This window comes from Poeciliopsis prolifica, unplaced genomic scaffold (assembly GCF_027474105.1).
Source record: "Poeciliopsis prolifica strain line A6 unplaced genomic scaffold, Auburn_PproV2 SCAFFOLD003, whole genome shotgun sequence".
In the NCBI taxonomy this organism is placed as follows: Eukaryota; Metazoa; Chordata; class Actinopteri; order Cyprinodontiformes; family Poeciliidae; genus Poeciliopsis; species Poeciliopsis prolifica.
This window is the reverse complement of record NW_026562378.1, coordinates 8,300,762-8,324,109: the sequence shown is the minus strand read 5'-3', so window position 1 is coordinate 8,324,109 and position 23,348 is coordinate 8,300,762. Positions and strand designations below refer to the sequence as shown.

The window sequence follows — 23,348 nt, the reverse complement described above, 5'->3', positions numbered from 1 at the left end:
TGTGAGTGTCTGTGTGGGAGTTTGGCAGAGGGCTGGACTCCTTTCTGGTCAATACTGTAGCACAATTATTGATTAATGTTTACCAGGTCACAAAGCTGTGTTTAATTCAGTTCTGTTGTATTCATGCGAGTGGTTGTCAACAGAAGAACATATGTTACTTTTACTTTTGCCGAGCAATGAACACTGCCACCATTCCAAACAAAAAAAGGAAAGAAAACCCTCCAAACTTTTCTCCCACATTTTCTTCGCCGTGTTCCACTCTGTGCCACAAAGTTAAAGGTTAACGTTTGCTTTTGTTGCAGAAGCAGAGTAGACCGGTGTTCATTTATACCTCAGTTGTCGGGCTTAAGTTATAGTTTTATTTTTCAAACTGCATAAATACACTGTGATGATGCCTTCGAGGTCATAATACTGGGAAAGGCTGGCTAAGATTTTAAGTAGCGAGGTTTTAGACATAAGCTGACACTTCTCAGAAAGAAAACAATGTGCTGATGTAAATATGTGGAAGGTTGAGGTTTTATTTGTATTTTTTTTTATGTTCTTATTTACTAGTATGAGATTCATTCTCAAAATGTAGTTCTTGTCCAACCAAATGCATTTTGAATTTTTTTTTTTCTTTTTTTCCCAACTTCATGTCACAAATTATGACTCCAGGCAGTGTGACTGGCTGCTGTGCCTTAAGCCTTTGAATGAGGGAGGAAGTCCCTCTTTTTTTTTTTTCTTTTAAATATGTATTAAAAACTCAATAGTCTGTGCAATATACGCCTTAAACTTTAAATGTCTTTTTTGTATGAACATTTCAAAGAAATAAAGGTTTGTTTTTTTCATATGTACGTTTCGCTTTTTATTTTTATCCTTGCTGAAAAAAATGTGCTTTATGCAGCTCACTGGCTTTATGGTAACAATTGTATGCCATCCATGATCAAATCTGGTAATATAAATGGACCTGGTTCACCTTTCATGTTTTTTTTTTTTTCTGGTGATTAAGACATTTAAAAATGATGCAGTCTCACCCTTTAAGTGCAACACCACACCGTTATTCTGAGGCATTTAACTCTTCTTCTGAAATGTGCTGTGTCTAATTCCGTACCGTTTCTATTCCCTCTTTGGTTGTACGGCTATACGGACGTCAAAGACCCTGATTGCACTTTGCTAGAAGTTTGAGTCTGAATTTGAGTTAAATCATCTTTTAAATGGCAGAACAGCACTTCAGATACTGAAAAACATTTTTCCAATTTAAGTCAACATTGAACTCAGTAAAAAAACAAACTATTTTAGATAGATACTGTGGTGGAGAATCCAATAAACACTTTCATTTTTAAAATCTAGAAAGAATTAAACATTTTGAGTTTTTTTTTTTTTATTTTTGTTAAAAAGCTAGTTTAAATGAGTAACGCATTCTTCATTTGCCACATACATGGTCCATTTACTACAGGAGCTGTAGCGTACTTTATTAGTCTGAGCAGATTCATGATCGAGTTCCTTCTTTAGCAAACATTCCTGATCCTTCAACCAATGCAACCAGCTGATGAAGCAAAGCATCCGCTTTTTGCCAGGAGGCGATTCTCACTGCTTGACCGTCAAAATCAAATAAACAGTTTTTACAACCCTACAAGAATACAAAGACAAAGGAGCCACGTGGCAGTGCTGAAGCATCTGTGGTAGTTATAAGGCAGGCAGGAAGGGGTAATCATCGCTGTGTAACACTGAAGCTGAAAGTTCATACAGTCCCCGCACTTATAAACAAACAGCGGTGTGCAATGCATCACAAAAATCTTACTAAGTTGCCTACAAATACCAGTCAAAGTGCAGTTAATGTAGTTTGAGCTGCAGGAAGTGTAATGTATAATGTGGATTAAATCCTCGATGAACACGTTTACCATCAAATATACAATCCAATTTAAGGACATGTATGGTGATTTTTGTTTTATTTACTTCTAATATACACTGTGAGGGGAGGGAGTGGCGAGTATCTGTGGTGCAGCATGTGAGCGGGAGCCAGAAGCAGCCGTTCTCCCTCTATTCATCGTCCTTGTCCTTTGCGCCGTGTTTGAGGATGCGAGTGAACTCAGCGTAGTTGAAGTTGCCCTTCTTGTCGATTGGCGCCTCACGGAACAGCTCGTCCACCTCTTCATCTGTGAAGCGATCGCCCATGGTGGTCAGCAGCTCTCTCAAGTGGTCCTCGTGGATAAACCCTAATTAAGCAGATGGCATCCACTGAATAATAAAACACAGCCCCTACGACTGTTGTGCAATATGACGTGGTCCTTTGTGGACATGCAGACTCACCAGATCCCTCCTCATCAAAGCAGGCGAAGGCGTTGCGAATGACATCCTCGGGGTCCGTCCCGTTGAGCCGCTCTCCGAACATTGTGAGGAACATGGTGAAGTTAATGGGCCCCGGAGCCTCGTTCATCATTCCCTCAAGGTATTCATCCGACGGGTTCTTACCTGTGAAGCAGGTTAAATGACATTCTGTGCTATTCATACCCCTTTTTTTACTTTGTATAAACAACCTGAAATTTGTATGTGTATTGGGACTTCATGTGAAATACCAATGTAAAATTGTAAAGGAGGAATCTGTGGCTGCTTTTGTATTTGCAACAATGACTGAAAGTCTTTTAATGTGCGTCACTTTCAGTTCTGGAGACTGAAATCGTTGCCCATTCCACTTTGCAAGATTGCTCAAATTGAGTCGGACTCGATGATGAAGCTCCTGCAAAGTTCAAGTGATTTGGAGCCTGTAGTCAGGAAAGCATGATGCTGTATTTCACCCTGATGATGCTGAGTTCAGGGGTGCTGACCTGGCCCATCTGCTGTGCTCCTTATTTTATCATTTATAAAGAATTTTAAAAACAATACATATGCTTCCATGTAATTATGCAGTACTTTTTGTAGGTTGAACTCACAAAATCCAAGTAATACAGTCGAGTTCTTGGTTGTACTGTTAATAAAGAGCTATTAATACTTCTGCAAAGCATTGTACAAACAAACATGTAGCAATATTTGGTGGGTGAGAAATATTGAGAATAAGGATTCCAACTTAAGTTGAATTTTGATTCAACTTAAGTGCACCATTTTGTTTTAGCCACCAAATAGTGACTAAAAAATATATACATATATATATTTTTTTCCCCTTTACCCAAAGAGGCCAGCATGTCATGCAGATCCTCCTTGTCGATGAAACCATCCCTGTTCTGGTCGATCATGTTGAACGCCTCTTTGAACTCCTGGATCTGGGACTGGTCAAACATGGCAAAGACATTGGAGGTGGCCCTCTGTGGCCGCTTCTTGGTGGTCTTCCCCTTGGCACGTTTGCTAGACATGGTGACGGCTCGATCTGGACCTGTGCAGAGATATTCATCACGTCAAAGGTAGATTAGACAAAGCTTCGCTGACACACGGCTTCTTGTGAATGCACAAATGAAGCTGGTCTACAGTGTGCCATTTAGTGCCAAGAAAGAACCGGATCTTCCATAGATCTAGTCCGCACTTGCGGGAGAATCTTTTCCAGCTTTTCCTCTGGAGAGAGAATCACATTCTCGGTGAAATGGCAGGCACTTTGATGGGTGTGAAAATGACATGTCACTGCAGCAACACACCTCAGCAAACCGCAGATAGTTCCAGAATTAGACCCGTCACTCATGTTCAGCTCTATAAGGATTTATAATTCGTTTGTGTGTGCACATGCGTGACCCCCAGGGTAAATGGCTGATAGAGGACACAGGCGTAGGCTGGTTTGTGCAGGAAAGTAAATGAGGCCAATTATTCACATAGAAGAATGACATCACTTCTAGACAAGCACAGAAATGATGTAATGCAAATGTCTTTATTGCAACAAAAACATATTTTTAAAAGTCTCAAGCTTAAGATGAATACGTTATCTCAAACACTGATAAATGGTCTTTCTTTTAATTTTTGTTTTATGCTCATTGTGTTGTTTTAATCTCTGACTAACATCAGGCAGAGCGATTACTGATGCTTACTACCAATAATAAATGTAACTGGTACATTTTAGTTGTTTTCTAGTTTATCAAAGTCACTACCCCCTTTTTAAATTAAAAATCTGAAGTAAAATTCTCCTTCATATCTATTTTTTCTTTTTTATTTAGGCACACGAAAGGTGTCAACCTGTTTAGTTCTGTCCAATGAAACAATCCAAGATGAATTTTAAAGTGGCTTACAGCTGCATGTCTGCTTAATGTTTCTATTAAAGGTTGGGCCCGATTGAAGTGTATGGACACATTATGATGACTACCATGTAAAGTGAATAATACTGGCCCTTTCTATTTAAAACCATTACACCAGATATTTGGAGGGACACATTAGACAACAAGTGAACATCGCCTCCTCAATTTTGACATAGTAGAAGCAGAGACGACGGGCAATCCTAGCAGTTTGAGCGAGTTTGAAAAGAGCCAGATGGTGATGTCTGGACGACTACGTCTGAACATCTCAAACCCTGCAGCTCTCTGGGGCTTTCAGGTCTACAGAAGTCGAAATTGTGCAAAAACAAAGAAGGGTGGAGATGAACGCTCTCGAAAAGCCAGTTTTGTTAACCCATTTACGCCACATCATTTATCTCTTTGGTACCTATGTGTGACAGTGTCTCTGTATTTAATAGAGCAGAGCAAAGCCGAATTACTGTGCAAGTTAGCCAAGACAAAGAAAAACAAGAGCAGCAAATAAAATGGGTTTACTCTGCTTCTCATCACTCTGGGCTGCAGATACATGTCCTGTCGTCATTGTATTTATAGAAATTAATGCAACTGTACCTCATTCATACTTTTATAGCCAATGCAAATGTGGCGTGTCAGATCAGTTTATGGTCTTAACAGACAACTCAGTTGTGACCTGAAGTTTACATGAAGAGATTATGGATCTCAATGTTTGCATTTCCTCTATATAGATTCAAAGCAAAGAGAGGAGCCTTCACTGTAGGAAAGTTCACAAAAAAGTGCACTGTGAAAAACTGTTTCACAGTATTGATCTATTATAGTACTAACAATTTTGTTTGTATGCAGCAGAGAGTGACAGGGAAGATATGTATTATAAATGGAAAAAAAAAAAAAACTGTTGAACAAACCAGATGACGTACTGAAAGAAACAATTAATGTACTTGTTAGTTGTGATTCAACCACTAAGCGTCTAGCACAGGTATAAAACTGAATTCTAGATGGGAAATGTTTGAAACTGGATTAAGTATTTAATATCATACTTTGGTGAATGAATTACAAAATATCGCCTCTGGTTGTCTCGTCCGTTTGAATAAGTCAACTTGAGTAAAAAAATAAATAAATAAAATAAATTAAAAAATGTCGGATTAAAAATTTTCCTAAAACTTAGGAGAATTAGACAATTTGTCAAGGACATTTTTAAAATGTGCTGAATCATAACTAGTTCAAGTCTACTCATGCAGATTAAAGTTTACCAAAACAAAACAGAAGCAGATTTCTTCATCAGTTTTAAATTCTAGCGGTTTATTCTACAGCCTTTATTGATTTTGCCTACCCCTTGGCCGCTCTACTCCCTGCGTGTCCCGGCTAATTAAAAGAAAAGACCAAAGGTGCGCACTTTTGGCCGCTGGCGCTTCCACTCCTACTCCTCACAGGAAGCTGGAAACAAAACCACCATGAAGAGGCAATGCTACATTTCAGGAAGCAAGGAGTTCCTCCATTCATTTAATGCTTTTCCCTTCATTCTTTTTGGAAGATGCACAACACCCAGTTTTTATCTGGTGCAAATACAAGTACGTCAGACATAATGTACTGTACATAACATCTTCCTTTCGGTGATGTTACCGCACTACATTCAGGCCTGACATTTAAAACACTTGAGGGGTCTTTTCTTTAGAAAGCACATATACAAAAGTGGCTTCTTAAATACTTGGCCTACAAATAATGTTAATGTGTTCCTCTTAACCTATTGCAATGCATGAAAAAAAAAAAAAAAAAAAAAAAAACTCAAGTAAAGCACCGAAACCGACTTTAGTTCAGGAGCCCACATCCTCCTAAATCCAACTTTGCCTGAAAAGCTTGAAGCAATTTAGTTAAGGTCCTTTATAACACCCCATCAGATGCTTTATATTCATTTTAAGAGCTACATGTAACACACACAAAAAAATTAATGACATGAACTTATAACTGATTTTGCAGATTATTATTTTTTCCAACTTTGGGATGCAGTGTTCACAAGATTAACGTAATGAAATCTTGCTTTGAAGACATATGTTGTTAGAGATACACTTACTAAAGACGAGAAGTACATGATGTAAAAAGATACCTTTATTTTAACTGCACGAAAATACAGCAAACCTATTTCAGAAGGACTGAATTAATAAACATAACATGTAGGTCTGGATTAAAGACTTTAAGGCCTGTAGCAGACATTATTAATGTAAGACATTTTAAGCCTGATACACAATAGAAATGGTCAAGCTTTTAGTGCACGGACTTTACCTTTAAAGAGTCAACGTGAATAAGAATTTATATTCAAACCAGCAGTGAATTGTTGGCAAGAACAACAAAAAATAACCACAAAATGTCCTCTGTCCATCACCGATTCCCTTCATCCTTTCATTCTAAGTGGGCCAAAACAAAAGCTCCCCTGTCCTTGGACCCAACAGGAACAATCGCTGTCTCACTCCATCTCACCAACTTTGAGACATGAAGGTCAGCCGGTGCTTGAGTGTGAAAACTCAAAGACAAGACAGTCACACATACCAAGAACAAACAGAGACGGCATCTCAGGTGAATGTAAGGAACTGGCCAGGTGCATTTAGAAGATCCTTTGTGGTGGAAATGCACATAAACCAGACAAGCTCACAGTTCAACTGGCACATGATGAACACCCTATTAGTCTCCTTCCACTGCAGGAAATCTCCACAAATGTTCTCTCCTCAGCTCCGACTCCTGAGATCTTACCTCACCGAACTACCTAAAATAAAGCAAAGAGAGCCTTTGTTGCTCTTAAAGAGCTACGAGCCAGCTTTCATTCTCACCTCGGCTTCAAGCTGAAAACGAAGAGAGTCTTTTCAACTCCTTTTGTCCCCGGATCCGTCACCGCAGAGCGAAAGGAGGCAAGCGGTCCTGCTCAAAAGTTTGCTCAAACAATCAAACTCCCCCGGTCAGGCCCCGCCCCCTTTTCCTGCTCGGACCAATGGGAACAGCAGCGTGTCCCGTAGGGAGACGTCCCGGGCCCAGGCCATTTGTCCATACATGGCAAAGGAATGCAAAAAGCTCCGGCCTCGCTGCCGCCGCGGTCTCTCTTCGGGATGTTTGGCGAAAAGGCAGAGATGAAATGACAGGAACTGCGATAAGGCCGCCTTATTTAGAGAAAGGAGTCTAAACATTTCGGAGGCAGGGGACGGTGGAAGCATATCGAGGGAGCGAGGGAGCAGTGAGGAAACGCAGACGGAGTGTCTGTTGGAACAATAAGTGCCCTTAAATAGGCAGCGAGGCCGCGCGCGCCACTCAGGGGCCAGCATTTAAAAACGATCACCTGAAATGATGCTTTCAGGGACCAGGAAGTGTCTCCTCATAAAACTGGGATCATTTTCTTCACAGGAATCATAAAGTATCTGATTTAATCGTATCTGTTAAATGTCACTGATTCTTTTTTTTTTTTAGTTCTTTGTAAAAATATAAGCTCTCCCCCTCATTGTTTGGGCAGAATCATGTTAAGACTTTAACGCAGCTTTCTTTCACGGGTCTTTAATACATTTTGCACGTTTTTTGTTTTTTTGTTAAGAAAAATAAAATACAGTTGTCTAAAACATGAACATTTACTTGCATATGAGTGTGACTTAAGTGTATAACTAATAAATCGTTGTTCCCTTCTCTTTTTAGATCTATTGCTAACTCACCAATAATAATCGGATTCATGTTTTAATAGAATATCGTTTAAATGACAATATTTGTATTTAGAAACACAGAATTAAACCCTTTTTGTCAATAAAGGGGATACATTCAATGTCCAACCGCGTGCTCATTAAAATCAGGTTCACCTGTGGTGCAATGTCGCCATCTACTGGGCTACATTAGTATTCAAATTAAAATTCATCAAACCGCGGTATGGTGATCGCATTAAGCTGAAAGAAAATTTTAATGAAATATAAAGTACTGCGACAAAAGTTTTGACTCTTTTTAGGTGTATTGACCTTTTTGATTACTCCCTTACTTCAATGTTCCAGACGGTCAAACAGTTAAAATGACAAGAGGTAATAATTTCACACCCTGGCCCTATTTTAAGTAACTGACCCCCAAAGAACTAACAACTGGTTGGAAGAACAATTGCAATAATGGGAACAATGGGAGTGATCACAATGTTTAGGTTGTCTTTATTTGTGGATTATGACTTTCATTTGTTTCACTGCACCCCAAAGCCTTATAAATGGGTTCATAATCCTTTCTGGGCTCATAGAAACACTTTCTTTCTTACTCATCTGTTGTTGAAGATCTTCAGATTAGGTGTGGTGTTTAGACTTCTCATATCTTTTCAACCCTCCGATTGTTTGTTAGACAGGTTATATAATATTTAGTGATATGAAACAAAAGAAAATGTGCTTGATCACAGCACATTGTATTTTCACATCACCTGCCTACCTAATTAAAAACAGGGTAGGTTGTGATATTGGAATTTGTCTGATGATCTTGGACATCGCCTAACAGGCAAAGGCAGATGGAATATTTAAGTAAACCAGAAAGATGAAGGAAATGCACAAATTTAAGATTATTTGTCTCTTGCAATAGCTGACGAGGTTTCTTGATGCGTGTCAGACCTTGTTTCATGTATTGTTTACTATTTACATTTAAAGGCGGAACAGTTTTAACACTCGAGTTTCTGATTGGCTTACTGAAGAGGTTGACTTGAGAAAGCGCATGCGCAGTACAGTTGGAAGATGGTCGTTTCGTCAGAGTGAGGAGAAGCCCGAAAGGTGAGCTGTCTTTTCTCTCATCTGTTAACGCCGATAACAAAAAAAAAAATTTAAAAAAGGTGTCGTACGAGAAGTGTAGCAAATGTAAAACACGCGGAGTGCCACAGCCGAGCGAGCCGTGACAGTCTTGTCAGTTTGTAAAGTTTTCCTGTTGTTCTCTCCGACGTGCTCTCCCAAGTTTTTTCGTAAAAGTGGTAAATGGAGGTGATTCATCTCGGTCGGAATTCTGTTTTCATCGAAGCGAACCGAATGAAGTTCAGGGGGGAAAGCGGAGCGCTTCGTTGAAGAGAACGTGTTGTATATATATATATTTTCCTGTAGGCTTTGAATGAAGTGTAGTGAAGTAGGTGAGTTACTCAGTGCCCGAGTAAAACATGTAACAGTCAGGGAAGTTAAGTTTTCTGTTGCATCCTTGTCTTAAGGCTCCACCAGACGTCATCCAAAGTCCCTTTCGTTTGACGTTCGGCTTCAGATAAAGTATGTGGTTACCTTTAAAGTTACCCATTTTGTTGTCTAATGGCAAAGAGTGTTATTTATTTTATTTTTTTATCTTTTGAAAATTATATTTGTTATTAATTGAAATAGTAGTAGTCTCTAAATTAAATTATTTACAACTTGAGCGTTTTCTCTAAGGTATTTTTGAATTTGAAATGAATTGAGTAAGATGAAGTCATTGATTTGATAGATAATAGTTCTTCCGGGGAAGGAGTAGATAAAAGGAAGTTGAATAATCCAATCAATGGGAAACTTGAGTTTTTAATTTAAGGTTGTGTGAGGATAGTAATATATTCATGGTGTCATAAGAAAATAAAAAAATAAATTGCTGTGTTACTACCTCTAACATGGCACCCACTATCCTTAAGTCTAAAGCAATAACTGGATTGTAAAGCATCTGACCTTAAGTGCACCAGTTCACTTAATTCAGCAGTCAATGAAAGGAAATGTTCATGGTGTCTTTTTAGGTGATCGTGTTTTTCCAACATTTAGAAATCTCCCGATATTTCTAGTTCGCTGTTGGAACCTTGGGCATTTTCTCCAACCTGGATATTATTAGGCAAAAAAAACAACAACAGAAAAATAACTACTAGCAGCTGCGGTAATGGATATTTTCGCTACAGAAGTTTTGTGTGTCATTAAAAAGTTCACAGTACCGTCCAACCAGGAATTGGACGGTAAATGCAAATAGAAAAATTGTCGGTGGTAGAGGTTAGCATGTCTCTTGAGGACAGCAATTTACATATCCCTGTGGTTTTCTAACATCCACAGATTTGAGGATATTTCCAGGTCTGCGCTCTAATTTCAGGGGTAAATACAGGAAGTAGCCACCTGTGCTCGTTCATAGTTCACAACTCTCTGTTTAGTTTGTTTTGGGAGTTCTCAAAATATTCACCAATTTGTATTTGTTTGGATAATTTTATGTTTGAACTAGAGGGAGGCTTTTGAAGGACTCCGAATTTAGCTGTTTATTGTTGAAAATGTTTCTTGGGGAATGCAAAAGGCACCCCAAGCAACATTTGTGTTGCTTTTTCCACACTTTTGGAAAAACTTTTTTTTTCTGAAAATTGTCACAAAATCTGTGTTGTTTTAATTTTCCATAAAAACAACACACATCCCTGACATCATGCAGTAATCCCCCAAAATGTTGATACTTTATGTTGAAACAATGACTCTTATTCTAATTGGCATTAATTGTTTTTTTTTGTTTTTATTTTTAAAGTAAACCAAGTACTTCATTTGTAAAAACACAAGACAATGTTGAGACTCTGTTCCTAAAGTAAATGTGTATGAACAATAAATGACTCGTACCCTAGAAACATTTCAGCAATGTTTCAACCAAGGCGCTCTTTGGTCTTGATGCTGTTCAAAGGCAAACCAATGAGGTCTTTACTGACAAGCTGTAGTTTTATAGAGATTAAATTACGGATTCCATTTCTTTACTTATTACGTGACTTTTGAAAGCAATCGGTTGCATTGAAATCTTTTGACTTTAGAGTTGCTTTGATTGGACAAACCTTTGAAAACCCTGCATCATTTTTCTTTCTGTTTATTGTTATGCTGTACTTTATGTTGTCCTGTTACACAAAAGGTCAAGTAAAGTAGAATGAAGTTTTTGGTTGTAATTTGACTAAATGCTAAAAAAAAAAAAAAGAAAATGTTTGCAAGGCTCTGTAAATAGGACAATAAGATGTGTAAAACAATGATTGATAGCTGCAGCTTTACAATACAATATCCAGCTGATTTCCTCTGAGAAGTGAATGAAAAGCTCGAGCAAATGCGCCATCTGGAAAATTCCCGACAGAATCATCCGAAAGCAAAATTGGACTTATAACTGTGACTGTTTCCTCTCTTGTTTACGCTGCAGGGGGCTTTCTTTTATTGTTTCCACAGCACACCACAGCCGTCCTGGTTACAACAATCAACTATCACTTTAAGTTATTTATGATGAATGAGGCGGTGAGCTAAACATGTAGTTGTGTTTCTTTTGCACGGCCATGTGATCGGCCAGAGTTGCGGTTGTGTGTACAGCCTCATCTCCTCATGTGCTGTTGTTTTCCTGAGAGGCCTACCTTTCTGTTGACGTCTCTAGGCAGCTCGGGCAGAGATGTCCATCCTAATGTGAAACCCTTTCTGTGAGACAGCATGCCTGCTGCAGAGTCCCCCTGGTCTTTGACGGCCCAGAGAGCTGTGGTTGCGACCAGAATGTGTGTGGTCTACGTGTGAGCGTGTTTGAAAAGCTCATCAGAGGCTTTCAGAAACTGCTGGTCTAGCTGTCATGTGAAGCGACTGTGTGTGTGTGTGTGCTATGTGAGATAGAGGAAGCATCAGAGTGTGTGTATGAATATACTAGGACTCTCTCATATAGATCACCATATATATGTATTTTCACCACAGAACAGAGACGAGTAGAGCGTTGTCGTCTCTTATGATCCAGTCTAGCTCAGCTCTGCGGGCTTTTAGAACTTCGTCTTTAAATTGTCCAACCTACTGATATGTAGGCCGACATTCACAGAGACACGTTCATCAGCTTTTCGAGACAGTGGAGCAGAATGTGAAACAAGGTTCTGAGGATCATCAGATGAACATGGTGGCAAAATTTCCTGAGACAGTTTGTGAGTTTATAAAGTGGGGGGAAAGCTGATGGCGGAGAGGCAGTCAGGGCAACCTGGCTGGATTGGGAGGGAACATCTGCATCCTTCTCTCTGGGTAAGACTTAGACTCAGGATCTGCTCCAGATCAGTGGAAATAATCTCTAATCTCGTAATAGCTTTTCAGCTATTACAGATTTCTCTTTAAAGCCTACAAGAAGTAAAAATAGTGACTTTAAGACGAGGTTGCTTTATTTAAAAAAGCATAGGACATCATTATGGTGATTAGTATTTTGTATTTGCTATTAGCTTGTCAAGAATTACTAAATCAATAATCTTCATGTGTAGATGCTTGTTTTAACTGTGATTTCCAAAGGTTGCTAGGATTTTCCATTAGAGAGGGGTTGGAAGCTCAAAAGGATCAAGAAACCAACTTTGCTTCACTGAGGGTTTACTTTTTATGATCAAGAGTTTGGATACCCCCCTGATATTATTGCATGTAGGAAGCCTAACTTCATACTTGGTTTTAAATAGCTTGAAAGCTAATTTGACAGTCTAGCAATGTACTGTCACTTGGAAGTGGACTATCCATCTTCAAGGTGAGCTTGAAAGCGGTCAAAAGTAAAGTTCTGCTTTGTCTTTTTGAAGCTGGTAACAGTTGGATTCGTTTGGCTTGTTGGTGAGAAGAGCCAATGTAATGGCACTTATTTTTGAATCTCCCCAACATGTTTTCACATCTTTAAAACTGACCCATGTGTTTGTGTACACTGGAGCCCCGCCTAGTGAATCCTTTTACGTAATCAAGTTGATAGACAAACAATTGCATCTTTTCACAGGATCACATCTGAACTCGTGTTTGTTGACCTTCAGACCATTAATCATAGTCAAGACCTGATGCAAAGGTCAATATGGCTTAACCCAAGACAATAGAAAAACCAGCTTGCAGGACATTGTGCTGTTTTGAATTAACTCGGCAGCTTAGAACTTTCTTGCTGGTATTTTCTTTTCTACTTGTGTGATGAGAGGACTAACGTCTCAGCCAGATCTAGAGAAACTGATCCATGCATTTATCTTTAGTCGCATTGATTATTGTAACAGCGTCTTCACAGGCCTGTCCAACACATCAATCAAACAGCTGCAGCTGATCCAGAACGCTGCTGCTCGAGTTCTCACTAAAACCAGAAAGATAAAGACATAACACCAGTCTTAAAGTCCCTCCACTGGCTCCCTGTAGCTCAAAGAATAGACTTTAAAATACTGTTGTTAGTTTACAAATCACTGAACGGTTTAGCACCACAATACATTAAAGATCTGCTGTTGTTGTGTCAACCTTCCCCACCTCTCAGGTCTTCTGGTTCTGGTCTGCTGTGCATCACCAGAACCAGAACAAAAAAAAAAAAAGAGGAGAAGCAGCTTTCAGCATCTATGCACCAAAAATTTGAAACAAACTTCCAGAAAACTGTAAAACAGCAGAAACCCTGACTTCCTTTAAATCTCAACTAAAAACGCACCTGTTTAGAATTGCATTTGAAACGTAATATGCAACAATGTATTGTTTATTCTGTGTTGCATGACTTTGTGTTTTTGTGTTTATGATGTAAAGCACTTTGAAATGCCTTGCTGCTGAAATGTGCCATACAAATAAAATTTGATTTGATTAAGCAAACAGAAACACAACTAACCAGGTACAGACTGCAGCATTTACCAAAGAGCAGAGCAAAAACTATTTCTTGCTTTGTCATTGCACTCACTGTGCCTAAAAGCTCTCACTGCTTGTTTTTCTTCTCTTACTTTTGTAGTCACAGACCATGAACATTGTGGGCCAGCTCGCAGAGACCGTGTTTGTCACAGTGAAGGAGCTGTACCGCGGCTTGAACCCGGCCACCCTGACCGGAGGGATCGATGTCATCGTGGTGCGGCAGCCTGATGGATCTTACCAATGTTCGCCGTTTCACATCCGCTTCGGGAAGCTCGGCGTGTTGCGCTCCAAAGAGAAAATTGTGAGTACATTTTTTATACCTTACTCTCTGCCTAAATATTCTGTCATCTCTCGTTGAACCGTACGTTGCAATTTTTAGGTCGACATCGAGGTAAACGGAGAATCGGTCGACCTGCATATGAAGCTCGGAGATAATGGCGAGGCTTTCTTTGTGGAGAAAGAAGAATACATGGAGGTAAACTGAACGACGTCAGAGACCGCTTTAGCGAAATCACACTTTTTTGATGTCAAAGTTTTTTTGTGTTTTTTTTTTCTACTTCTCTTTTGTGCTAGGTCCCAGCCCATCTGTGCACCTCCCCAATTCCTCTGGAGGCCCCTGAGGAGACGGATGTGACCGCCGAGGGGTCCGAAGCTCGCAAGAAGAAGCGGCGGCGGAGACACATGCGTTATGATAATCAGCAGAGGGGCGAAGCCGACTCCTCGTCAGAAGAAAAAGACAAGGAGGAGAGTACAAAAGACTCTGACGCTGCTCAGTGGGAGAGCGCTTCATCTCAGGCACTGCTGACCAGGTCAGACAGTAAAACGTACAGATGTTGTTGAATGGTTGGTAAGCGGACTGAGTGAAACTTTTCACAGTGCTGCTCAAATTAAAACTACATTATTTTAAATAAACCAAGTAATCAAATTTAAGTTGAAAAAAATTTAATTTATTGTAGAGACAAAACCTAAGAAAGTGCTTAAAGTCAAGAGGCTTTCTTTGGACAACCCAGCTCTACCAGCTCATGATGAAGTTTTGAATAATTCTTTATTTATTGGTGGAAAGCTGTGGCCATGAGTTTTAACTCGATTGTAGCTGTGCTACAGCTCATGTTTCAGTGACAGAAGATTGGAGTTCAGTGTATGGGAGCCAGGATTTAACATTGACTTTAATCCCAGATTGAGTTGAACAAAGTTGTTGAATCTTTAACGTTTTTTTTCATTTTGCGTGTTAGTAAATCAGTGTACTACTCACTGCGTGAGGAGCCAGATGAGGAACTGGGGGCCACACAGAATAGAGGCGTTGATCCTCATTCAGACGAAGAGCTCCCAGAGAAGTGAGAAAAGCGTTTCACTTTCCGTTAAACAAACATTCTTGTTCGTTCTTTAGTTTTGAGAATCTCCTGTGTGTTTTCCAGTGTTTTCTTGAGTCGGCCGGATTCTCCTAAGATCGACTCTGAGGTTCTGGATGAAGCCCAGGATGTGTCTGAGCTCCAAATGCAGTGGAACTGGGGAGGATTTCCCATGGTGAAACACACCGACACAGACAGAGCTGCGCATTTATGCCATACCTGTGCTGCGGTTGGAGTCCAACCCACTGACGTGCGGTTGTCCTGTTTTTCGCAGCCCTGTGACCCAGAGAACACACCAGGAGAGCTGAAGGTCTCATCTCACTTCCACACCATTGAGAGACAGGAGTCCTTTGACCTTGGCTACGAGGTCACATCTTCGGTGATCGGCTGCGTGAAGCCAGAGTCGAAGGCGGACTCATTTTCTTTAGACAGCAGCTCTCAGCAAACCAGCTCTTTGTCTAAGAAGAACTTTCACGACACACTTTCCTACCACAGCGACCATTTCCTTTCATGTGCTTCTTCCACTGAAGTGGATTCTGAAAAAGACTCATCTTCTGAGACTATTGTTATTTGTCTCAACAAAATCGAAGAAGGTGCTGAAAAAGTTAGTTCTGTTGCTGAAGGAGTTTCTGAAAATGAAACTTTGAGCAAAACAAAAGAGCTGACAGAAAAGATGGCAGAATGCACACTCCAAGAATCAAGCCAGGATAGTCGAGGACAAGAAAGTGTCTCATCTGAGCAGAGAGAATCGGATTCTACAAATTCTGCTCCTGACAGAGGATTAGTGCCCAGCGCTGTCGGAGAAGATGACAATACCACACTCAGAGCAACCGATGATTCATCTGAAAGCTCAGCTGCAGCGACTACTGCATCACAAGCTGCCGACACAGACACTGGGAATGACATGGCGAAATCCTCCGAAGCATCCTCCAAACTGGAACAACAGGACGAGGAAAAAAGTGAAGCATTTGAGCGATGAAGTTAATTCTTTAGGTTAAAGTCACGAGTCTGTTTATGCATGAGGTGGATTTGTTCCTCACGGTGTTGTGTGACTGTGTTGTAGGTAAACAGAATCATCATGGAGGCTCATCGGATATTCACCCGGATGACCAGACCACTCTGGACACAGAGGCGGCGGAGTTTTATTTCCCTAAAACGTAACATGTTTTCTGACACATTTAGTCAAGTTCCAACCTGGAATTGCTACCTATTTTCTGTACAGAAAATAATATTTTGTCACCTTCCTAAAGAAATGGCTTAAGTCATTTTTACCTAAACTGATTTTGCAAAAAGAAAAAAAAAAAAAGAAAAATCTTACAATTTTGTAAAAACCTGCACAATAAAAATGGTGGCAGAAAGAGAGACATTACCTTCTTTCTGAAGATAATTTAGGCAACAACTTATTTCAGTCCTTTATTGCACGTTTGTATGCAATAAAGACAATAAGGCTATGAGAATATATGTTTCTAATTTGCCATTAGTCGTATTGGTGACACAGCAAAGATATGCAGCTTATTTTAAGTCGTCAGTGTTAGAACAAGCCAATAATTCTGATACAGTAACTTGCAATAATTGCAAATGCTGAACCTAAATTACTGACTGTTGCCTGTCAACAGGGAGGCAGAGGGAGTGTTAACTCAGTTTGCTGAACAGGGCTCAGGTAGCCTGTCGCCTGAGTCAGTGGACCCTGGAGCAGTGGACAGTGGAACAGAGAATCCGTTTGATTCTACATTGTGCGTCATGGACGTCAGTATGTCCCTTTGTGGGAAAGTACAAGACACCAGCCAGATTTCCAAAGGTAGGAGTGATTCATCCAGTGTCAGGTCGTTAGCTCTGCTCATACAGCAAAGGATCTATTTGATTTATTATTTTTTTTGTTGTACGTTTGTTTTTCATTTTGCTTCAGAAAAGTTTACAGAGCACCTTGTGACATATCAGGATTTTATCAACAACCCCGGAATCATTGAGGATCCAAGTCTAGTCATCTGCATAAATTCTAAGTGAGTGAAATAAATAATTATACGGTTTTTAGAAGTTGATCAGTTCCCAGGCTAAAGTCTTTTACACGTTTTTCAGCTATTACAACTGGGCAGTGGCTGCTCCAATGATCCTGTTCATGACGGCATTCCAAAAGAACCTACCAACGGTATTTTATTTTTTCGAATCCTGACCATTAAAGTCTTAAAAATGTGTTGTAAATTCAAACATTAAATACGCCTTTGTTGTGCTTTTTCAATTTTAAGCAAAGTTATGGAATATCTTACAATTTTGTAAAAACCTGGTGGCAGAAAGAGAGAATAATTTTCTTTCCTTGTGTCTCATACATAAGAGTACAGTAGAGCAGCTGGTGAAGGACAGGATGTCCAAAAAGCCTGGTCGCTGGTGGCTCTCATGGAGACGCAAAGAAATGGACGACAAGGTAGTTCCTCAGGTCTTCATGTGTGTACACATCAGCCTGCACTGACCACACACAGTTAATCATGAAAAGATGCGTCTTTTCTAGTTGGAGTATATCTTTCATACAAGACATAATGGTGATGAATGCTGACTGCTCTTTTCTCTTCAGCAAAAACAATTAAAGGAGGAGCAACTGGCAAGCGTTTCTTCCACAGTCCAGTAAGTCACCTCATTACCAAGTGATTAAATAATCCTTCCCCAGGAAACCTTGGATCCTGGGGAAGGATCCAAGCCAGCCAGCACCTAGCCAGAACAGCTGGTGCTGTTCTGGCTAGTCCTGCTGCTGCACATCTGTTTCACTGCCGCATGACGTTGGTAGCGGTGGGAAACCCTGGCGAGGATTCCTTGCATGTTTATGTTAACCTTTACTGGCTACTTTAGTTGTTCACACACCCAAAAGTCATCAGTGTTGTGGGGACGTTGTGTGATTTCATCCACATCTCTTTAACTTTTTCACAAATACATTGCTATGTATTTTATTTAGATTTTATCTGTAAAGAAAAATTTAATAGTGGGATGTTTTTGCAACCAGATTACATACATAATGACAAGTAGACAAACGTGTTTGAATAAAATGGTGGAAATATATTTAAACATATTTGAATTTCAAGGCACTGTACAGTTGCTAATGTTAACTTATTTGCAAGGTACACTCTAAGTTGCTGCTGTGAAAAAAACATTTTAATCTCTGTTTTTAGAGGCGGGCGAACACAAACGGTGATTTTCCTTTGTTGTTTTTTCAGAGCCCCACTGGATAACACTGAAGCTGATGAAGCTGTAAGGCTCGAACAAAATGCTGACATGGCTTCCAGTTTTTCTTCAGACTCCATATCCATCACGCAGTCCTTCAGCCACATCTACCGCAAATCACTACGTCTCTCTTCCAAGGAGATAGTAGGACAACCCTGACTCTTTGCCTGAAAACATCAAACATATTTAAATGAGATCTTTTTGTGCTATGATGCGTTTTTCTCCGCTCTTCTCTGCCAGGAGAGTTTAAATCTGCGTGATGGAGCCAATAAAGTGGTATTCAGTGTTACTACACAGTATCAAGGCACCTGTCGCTGTGAAGCTGCCATCTACCTGTGGAACTGGAACGATCGGGTCGTCATATCAGACATTGATGGAACAATCACCAAGTAGGCCAAGTTAAACACGGTTTCTTGCTATTAACCTCATCAATATTGCTTTGTCTTTCTATTCTGTTGAAAGATAAGTTTTTCTAGGTAACCGTCACCTTCCTACATCTCTGACTCTATAACAAATGAAAAGTGACCTCCAGACAAGCCAGGCTGTCAAAGATTTCTTGGAAACATATTGCATAAATTCTCTAGCATCAATGTCAAGTATGTGAGATGCCTTATATGCTGCAGAAATGCTTTCCTGAGCCAAAAATGACAAGCGCTTCTTAAATATTACAATAATAATCCAGTAATATCACTAATAAGTCTAATGTGACACTGTGCAGATGCTCTGTCTACATTATTAAAGAATCTCATACCATACTTAGTGAATGCTTGAAGTGGCTCCTTCTGATAGCAGCCTCTCTACATTTTTGTTGTTATAGTTCATAAATAATTGACCACTGGTGTGGGATTTTCATTTCCAGTACGTTGATCCTTAAATATGGAAACAAAATAAAATAAGATGGCAACATCATGGCCAAAGTGACAACAACAACAACCCATCCTCACTCAAAAGAACAGAATTCCACATCCTAAATCCCATTAAACAAACATTATAAGTTCTGTGTCATTTTCATCACGTCTTTCCGCATGCGTCATGCCTTTCTACGTCTACTGACATAAGTGTTGATATTAACCTCAAATATGAATGAAAATGTCCTTTAGAATTTGTGACCTTTTCGTACTCCTCGTCTGTTTTGTTCTTTTTTGTATGACAAAAAGTTGTTTTTCTTCTGCTATAAGCTCCACTCTCTGTCTCTTCTAGGTCCGACGCGCTTGGTCATATCCTACCTCAGTTTGGAAAAGACTGGACACACAAGGGAATTGCCAAACTTTATCACAAAATACACAAGTATGTGAAATGTTGGGCACATCAATGGAACTCAACCTGTGGGATTATCATGACTTTCTGTTGTGCGTCCTGCTATTTGAACAATTAAAATTACATGATGCATTGTGTATTTTTGATCAAATGTAATGATTCATTTTGTGAATTGCAGTTTTGGGTGCTCATTTCTTTGCAGAAATGGATACAAGTTCCTGTACTGTTCAGCGAGGGCTATCGGCATGGCTGCTATTACCAAAGACTACTTAAAGTGGGTCAATGACCAAGGCACTGTTCTTCCTAAAGGTCCTGTACTGCTGGCTCCCAGCAGCCTCTTTTCAGCACTACACAGGTAACAGCAGCTCAAATCCTCAAAAGATGGTCCGCATTCCCATTCAAGAGGCCGAATTTATAACAGTGTATCGACGCCCTCTTAAAATAATAGCCAAAGTCATTATTTTTGTGTTTTCCAAAATACTTTGCAAAGTATTGCATATATGTTTAGTTATTTATTTAACTCAAGAAACTTTTTGTAGTGGATGACTGTTGACATCAACTCTTGCAGGGAGGTGATTGAGAAGAAGCCAGAGGTTTTTAAGATCGCCTGTCTTAGTGACATCAGGGACTTGTTCGGATCACACAAACAACCTTTCTACGCAGCTTTCGGCAACAGGACGAATGTAAGCAATACTGAAGAGTGACTCCAAATCTTACATAGGACAGGAAGACAGTTCCTCCTGTCTTCCTGAGGAACTGTGGTTTGTGTGGTTTACATTTAATCACGGTGTAAAACACGTTCTTGCATATTTTGAAAAATGGTGGCTAAAATTAGGTTTACTTGTTAAAAATTTTTTCTTATCTCCAATGCTTTTTGCAGGATGCTTTTGCCTATAAACGGGTGGGAGTGTCTGAGAGCAAAATATTTACAGTCAACCCAAAAGGAGAGCTTATCCAAGAAATGTCTAAAGGCAACAAGTCTTCGTAAGTAAAAACTAAGCAATTCAATGGAAATGCGTTTTTGTAACTTGCTGTCATACATTCACGCAGATTAGTTAGATTTCTAACCTCCTGGTTGTACTTTTTTCTGCAGGTATAACCACCTGACTGAACTGGTTGAGCATTTCTTCCCCATGGTCTCTGCTGAGACCAATAACGCTGCAATTTTGGTCTGTCCTGAATACAGTAGCTTCTCTTACTGGAAGGAGTCTCTGCCAGAAGTGGACATGAGCATACTGACATAGACCAACTTCCAGTTTGCACGCAAAATAGACATAAATTCTCATATTTTCTCAGGGCAACCACCTTTGATAAGAACATAAAGAAGTAGTTGTTGATTTTTAATACTACACTCAGATAGATCCCAATTAAACTATTTGATTCAAAACCACTGAATAATTAATATCCTGAGCATTTTTAGTTATTCCTGTCACTAAATGTTTTCATGATTATAAAATCCTCTTTAACCTATTACCTGATGAATTGAATTAAAATTGACAGAGAAGAACTCGACTTTAAAACACACACCAAGTAATGCCTGAGTTGTAGGAATAATTCAATGATAATTTGCCTTCCTTGAACCTAGTGGAGGTGTGATCACATAAACCACGCACGTCCATCTGTGTGTGTGAATTCATTGGACTGTATAGCATATGGAGTTTTATTCTATCAAGAAACCAAAAACTGCTTATGCATATCAAATTAATCATAATTATTAGATCTGTTTGATGTTATTGGGTTTATGAGTCAGTTTGTGTATCGGTTACAGCTTTGAATTTGCACTATACTGGACAGAACACAATCCTTTGGACGAAAAGCTATATTTCAAACTCGTCCAAGACTAAAGGTCATGCACCATTTGAATAATATGGTGCATGACAAACAGAAGGACCATTGAACCTGATTATTGTTCAATGGTCACTATGTGACGATGCCAGTCACAATTTTTTCACTGTTTCATACCAAGTTTGTAATGGCATGAAATGTACACTGCACAAACGAGCATTAGATTCAAGACCAACAGTGATGTTGGATTTTGGCTGTGAACTCTTAACGGTAATGTCGTACATATTTATTATTTTTGCATAATTTCTTGTCCAGCTGATGTAAAATTGAGTAGTTTTTCTGTAAATCAAATGTAGAAAAAATAATTTTAAAACATCTATGTTGTCCACATTGTAGTTGTGTACTGATGTATTCAGAGTAAATACATTTTACTTGCAATAAAACCACTTATACATATTTTTTGTTGTTGTTGCTAATTATGATATACAAATGTTTACAATCAGGACTTTGTTTTATTGAAGTGGAGATAGTATTCTTGCTGTCCTTGGGGGAGACTATTACTGAGTGTCTTTGTTTTTTAATGAATTTATTGTAAATACCATAGTGGTCAAAGGGTTAAAGATGAACAGAGGTATTTTGTTTCAGAAATGTTTCAACTTTACTAGTGTTAGATCTCTGTATCAGCTGTTTCTATGGGACAGAAAAGTTAAAAATGAACTACTTTAACTAGTTTGACTTGTTGGCAAACACATCTGAATATATGTGAAGGATGAATATGAATAGGATCTGGGTCTCGTTTTTTTCAATGAACCTAAATATTTAAAGTTTTGATCCAAAATATACCACTTTAATTAGTTTCAATATTTTGTTGAGAAACCCATCTAAATGTATACATTGTGTCAGTATGAATAAGATCTGAGTAATTTTAGATATTTAAAGTTCTCATCCATGAGCTCCTTGATTTTTATTTTTGTGACACGTTGCTACTCTGCTTTAAAACACATTGGTGTGTCTGAGGATTAAGCTCTGCACTGGTGGTAAACGGATACGTTAGTTGAACGCTCTTTAGAAGATTTTTTTTCTCGGGCGCTTATTTCATTTTTTTTCGGGTCCCCTGAAGCTTTCTACCAGAAGTTCCTGATGAGTTCAGAACTGGTCGATTTCAATACAATCTTGCAAGCAGCAGTATCCCTGCTGGCACTTGGAAAGGTCTGTTTATGCAAATTGAATTCAAATCTGTTTATTGAGACAGCGCCTCATCACGTCTTTCCGCATGCATCATGCAACACAACACAAGTGTGGTGTTGCCTTGAAACAACACCACACTTTATAATCCAAAACGTTTTATGCAACAAAACAATGTCAGCAACTGTTCCACACTTGACGAAAGATTTACTTTGATATTTCCTGTTTCCTTTTTGTTCACTTTCCAATTCACATTTTGTCTGATCACACCTCATAGCAACAAACATTCAAAACACACAAGGATGATTTGTGAAATACAAGTTTATGGCAAATCTTTAAAGTGCAGACACAGCTCTTCACAGAGAAACACTGCTTTGGGTTGCATTGTTTTGAGTTGTCCTGTCAAACAGAGGGAACAGAGGTCTCAGGAGTCCCATCTTTCTAAGATGTAGATGTAAATAATTAAACGAGAAGAAAAACTCAAGCAGAAATTTCAATTGAGCACCTAATGAATGATACATCTGTCACCCTGTCTCAGATTTAGTTTATTTCAAATGTTCATGCATTTCTGTGTCAGACATAAACAACACTAAGGTACAAATGAGGGACATCTTTTGTGCAACTCGCACAAAACAACTTGAAAATGACCGATAATGAAACTGCAGTTCTTCACCGGGTCTGCATTTTACTGCATTCTTGAAAAACACAAGCGGAGTTGTAAAAGGCAGGCTAAACAAATAAGATTGCGCTATTATAAAGTGAACAGCCGCATGTCGTGTTGCGACATCCTGCACCTGGCGGACCCAGAGATGATGATGATGACGACAGGCGCAGCCATAAACGCG

General features: G+C 39.3%; 2 protein-coding genes across 3 annotated transcripts; one reads left to right on the top strand and one right to left on the bottom strand.

The window, feature by feature from the left end:
* Window positions 1–1,416: 1,416 nt before the first annotated feature.
* myl9b (myosin, light chain 9b, regulatory) lies at window positions 1,417–7,133 on the bottom strand. Its single transcript, XM_055027138.1, has 4 exons — window positions 7,001–7,133; window positions 3,143–3,346; window positions 2,290–2,451; window positions 1,417–2,195 (listed from the first exon to the last, which is right to left on the bottom strand). The coding sequence occupies exons 2-4, from the start codon at window positions 3,324–3,326 to the stop codon at window positions 2,020–2,022; spliced, it is 522 nt and encodes a 173-aa protein (XP_054883113.1). The 5' UTR covers window positions 3,327–3,346; window positions 7,001–7,133; the 3' UTR covers window positions 1,417–2,019.
* A 1,769-nt stretch (window positions 7,134–8,902) lies between these two features.
* On the top strand, window positions 8,903–21,775 carry zgc:123305. Of its 2 annotated transcripts, none has more exons than XM_055027469.1 (19): window positions 8,903–8,935; window positions 13,821–14,021; window positions 14,100–14,195; window positions 14,294–14,529; window positions 14,953–15,054; window positions 15,136–16,028; window positions 16,133–16,226; window positions 16,686–16,867; window positions 16,976–17,069; window positions 17,146–17,215; window positions 17,399–17,488; window positions 17,636–17,685; window positions 18,270–18,420; window positions 18,517–18,665; window positions 19,477–19,563; window positions 19,736–19,888; window positions 20,102–20,216; window positions 20,414–20,517; window positions 20,627–21,775. In XM_055027469.1, exons 2-19 carry the CDS (start codon window positions 13,830–13,832, stop codon window positions 20,775–20,777), a joined length of 3,009 nt encoding a protein of 1,002 aa, XP_054883444.1. In that variant the 5' UTR covers window positions 8,903–8,935; window positions 13,821–13,829; the 3' UTR covers window positions 20,778–21,775. The 2 variants fall into 2 exon arrangements, with proteins under 2 accessions (XP_054883444.1, XP_054883442.1); XM_055027467.1 differs by lacking the exon at window positions 8,903–8,935 and adding an exon at window positions 9,320–9,412.
* The last annotated feature ends 1,573 nt before the right edge of the window (window positions 21,776–23,348 follow it).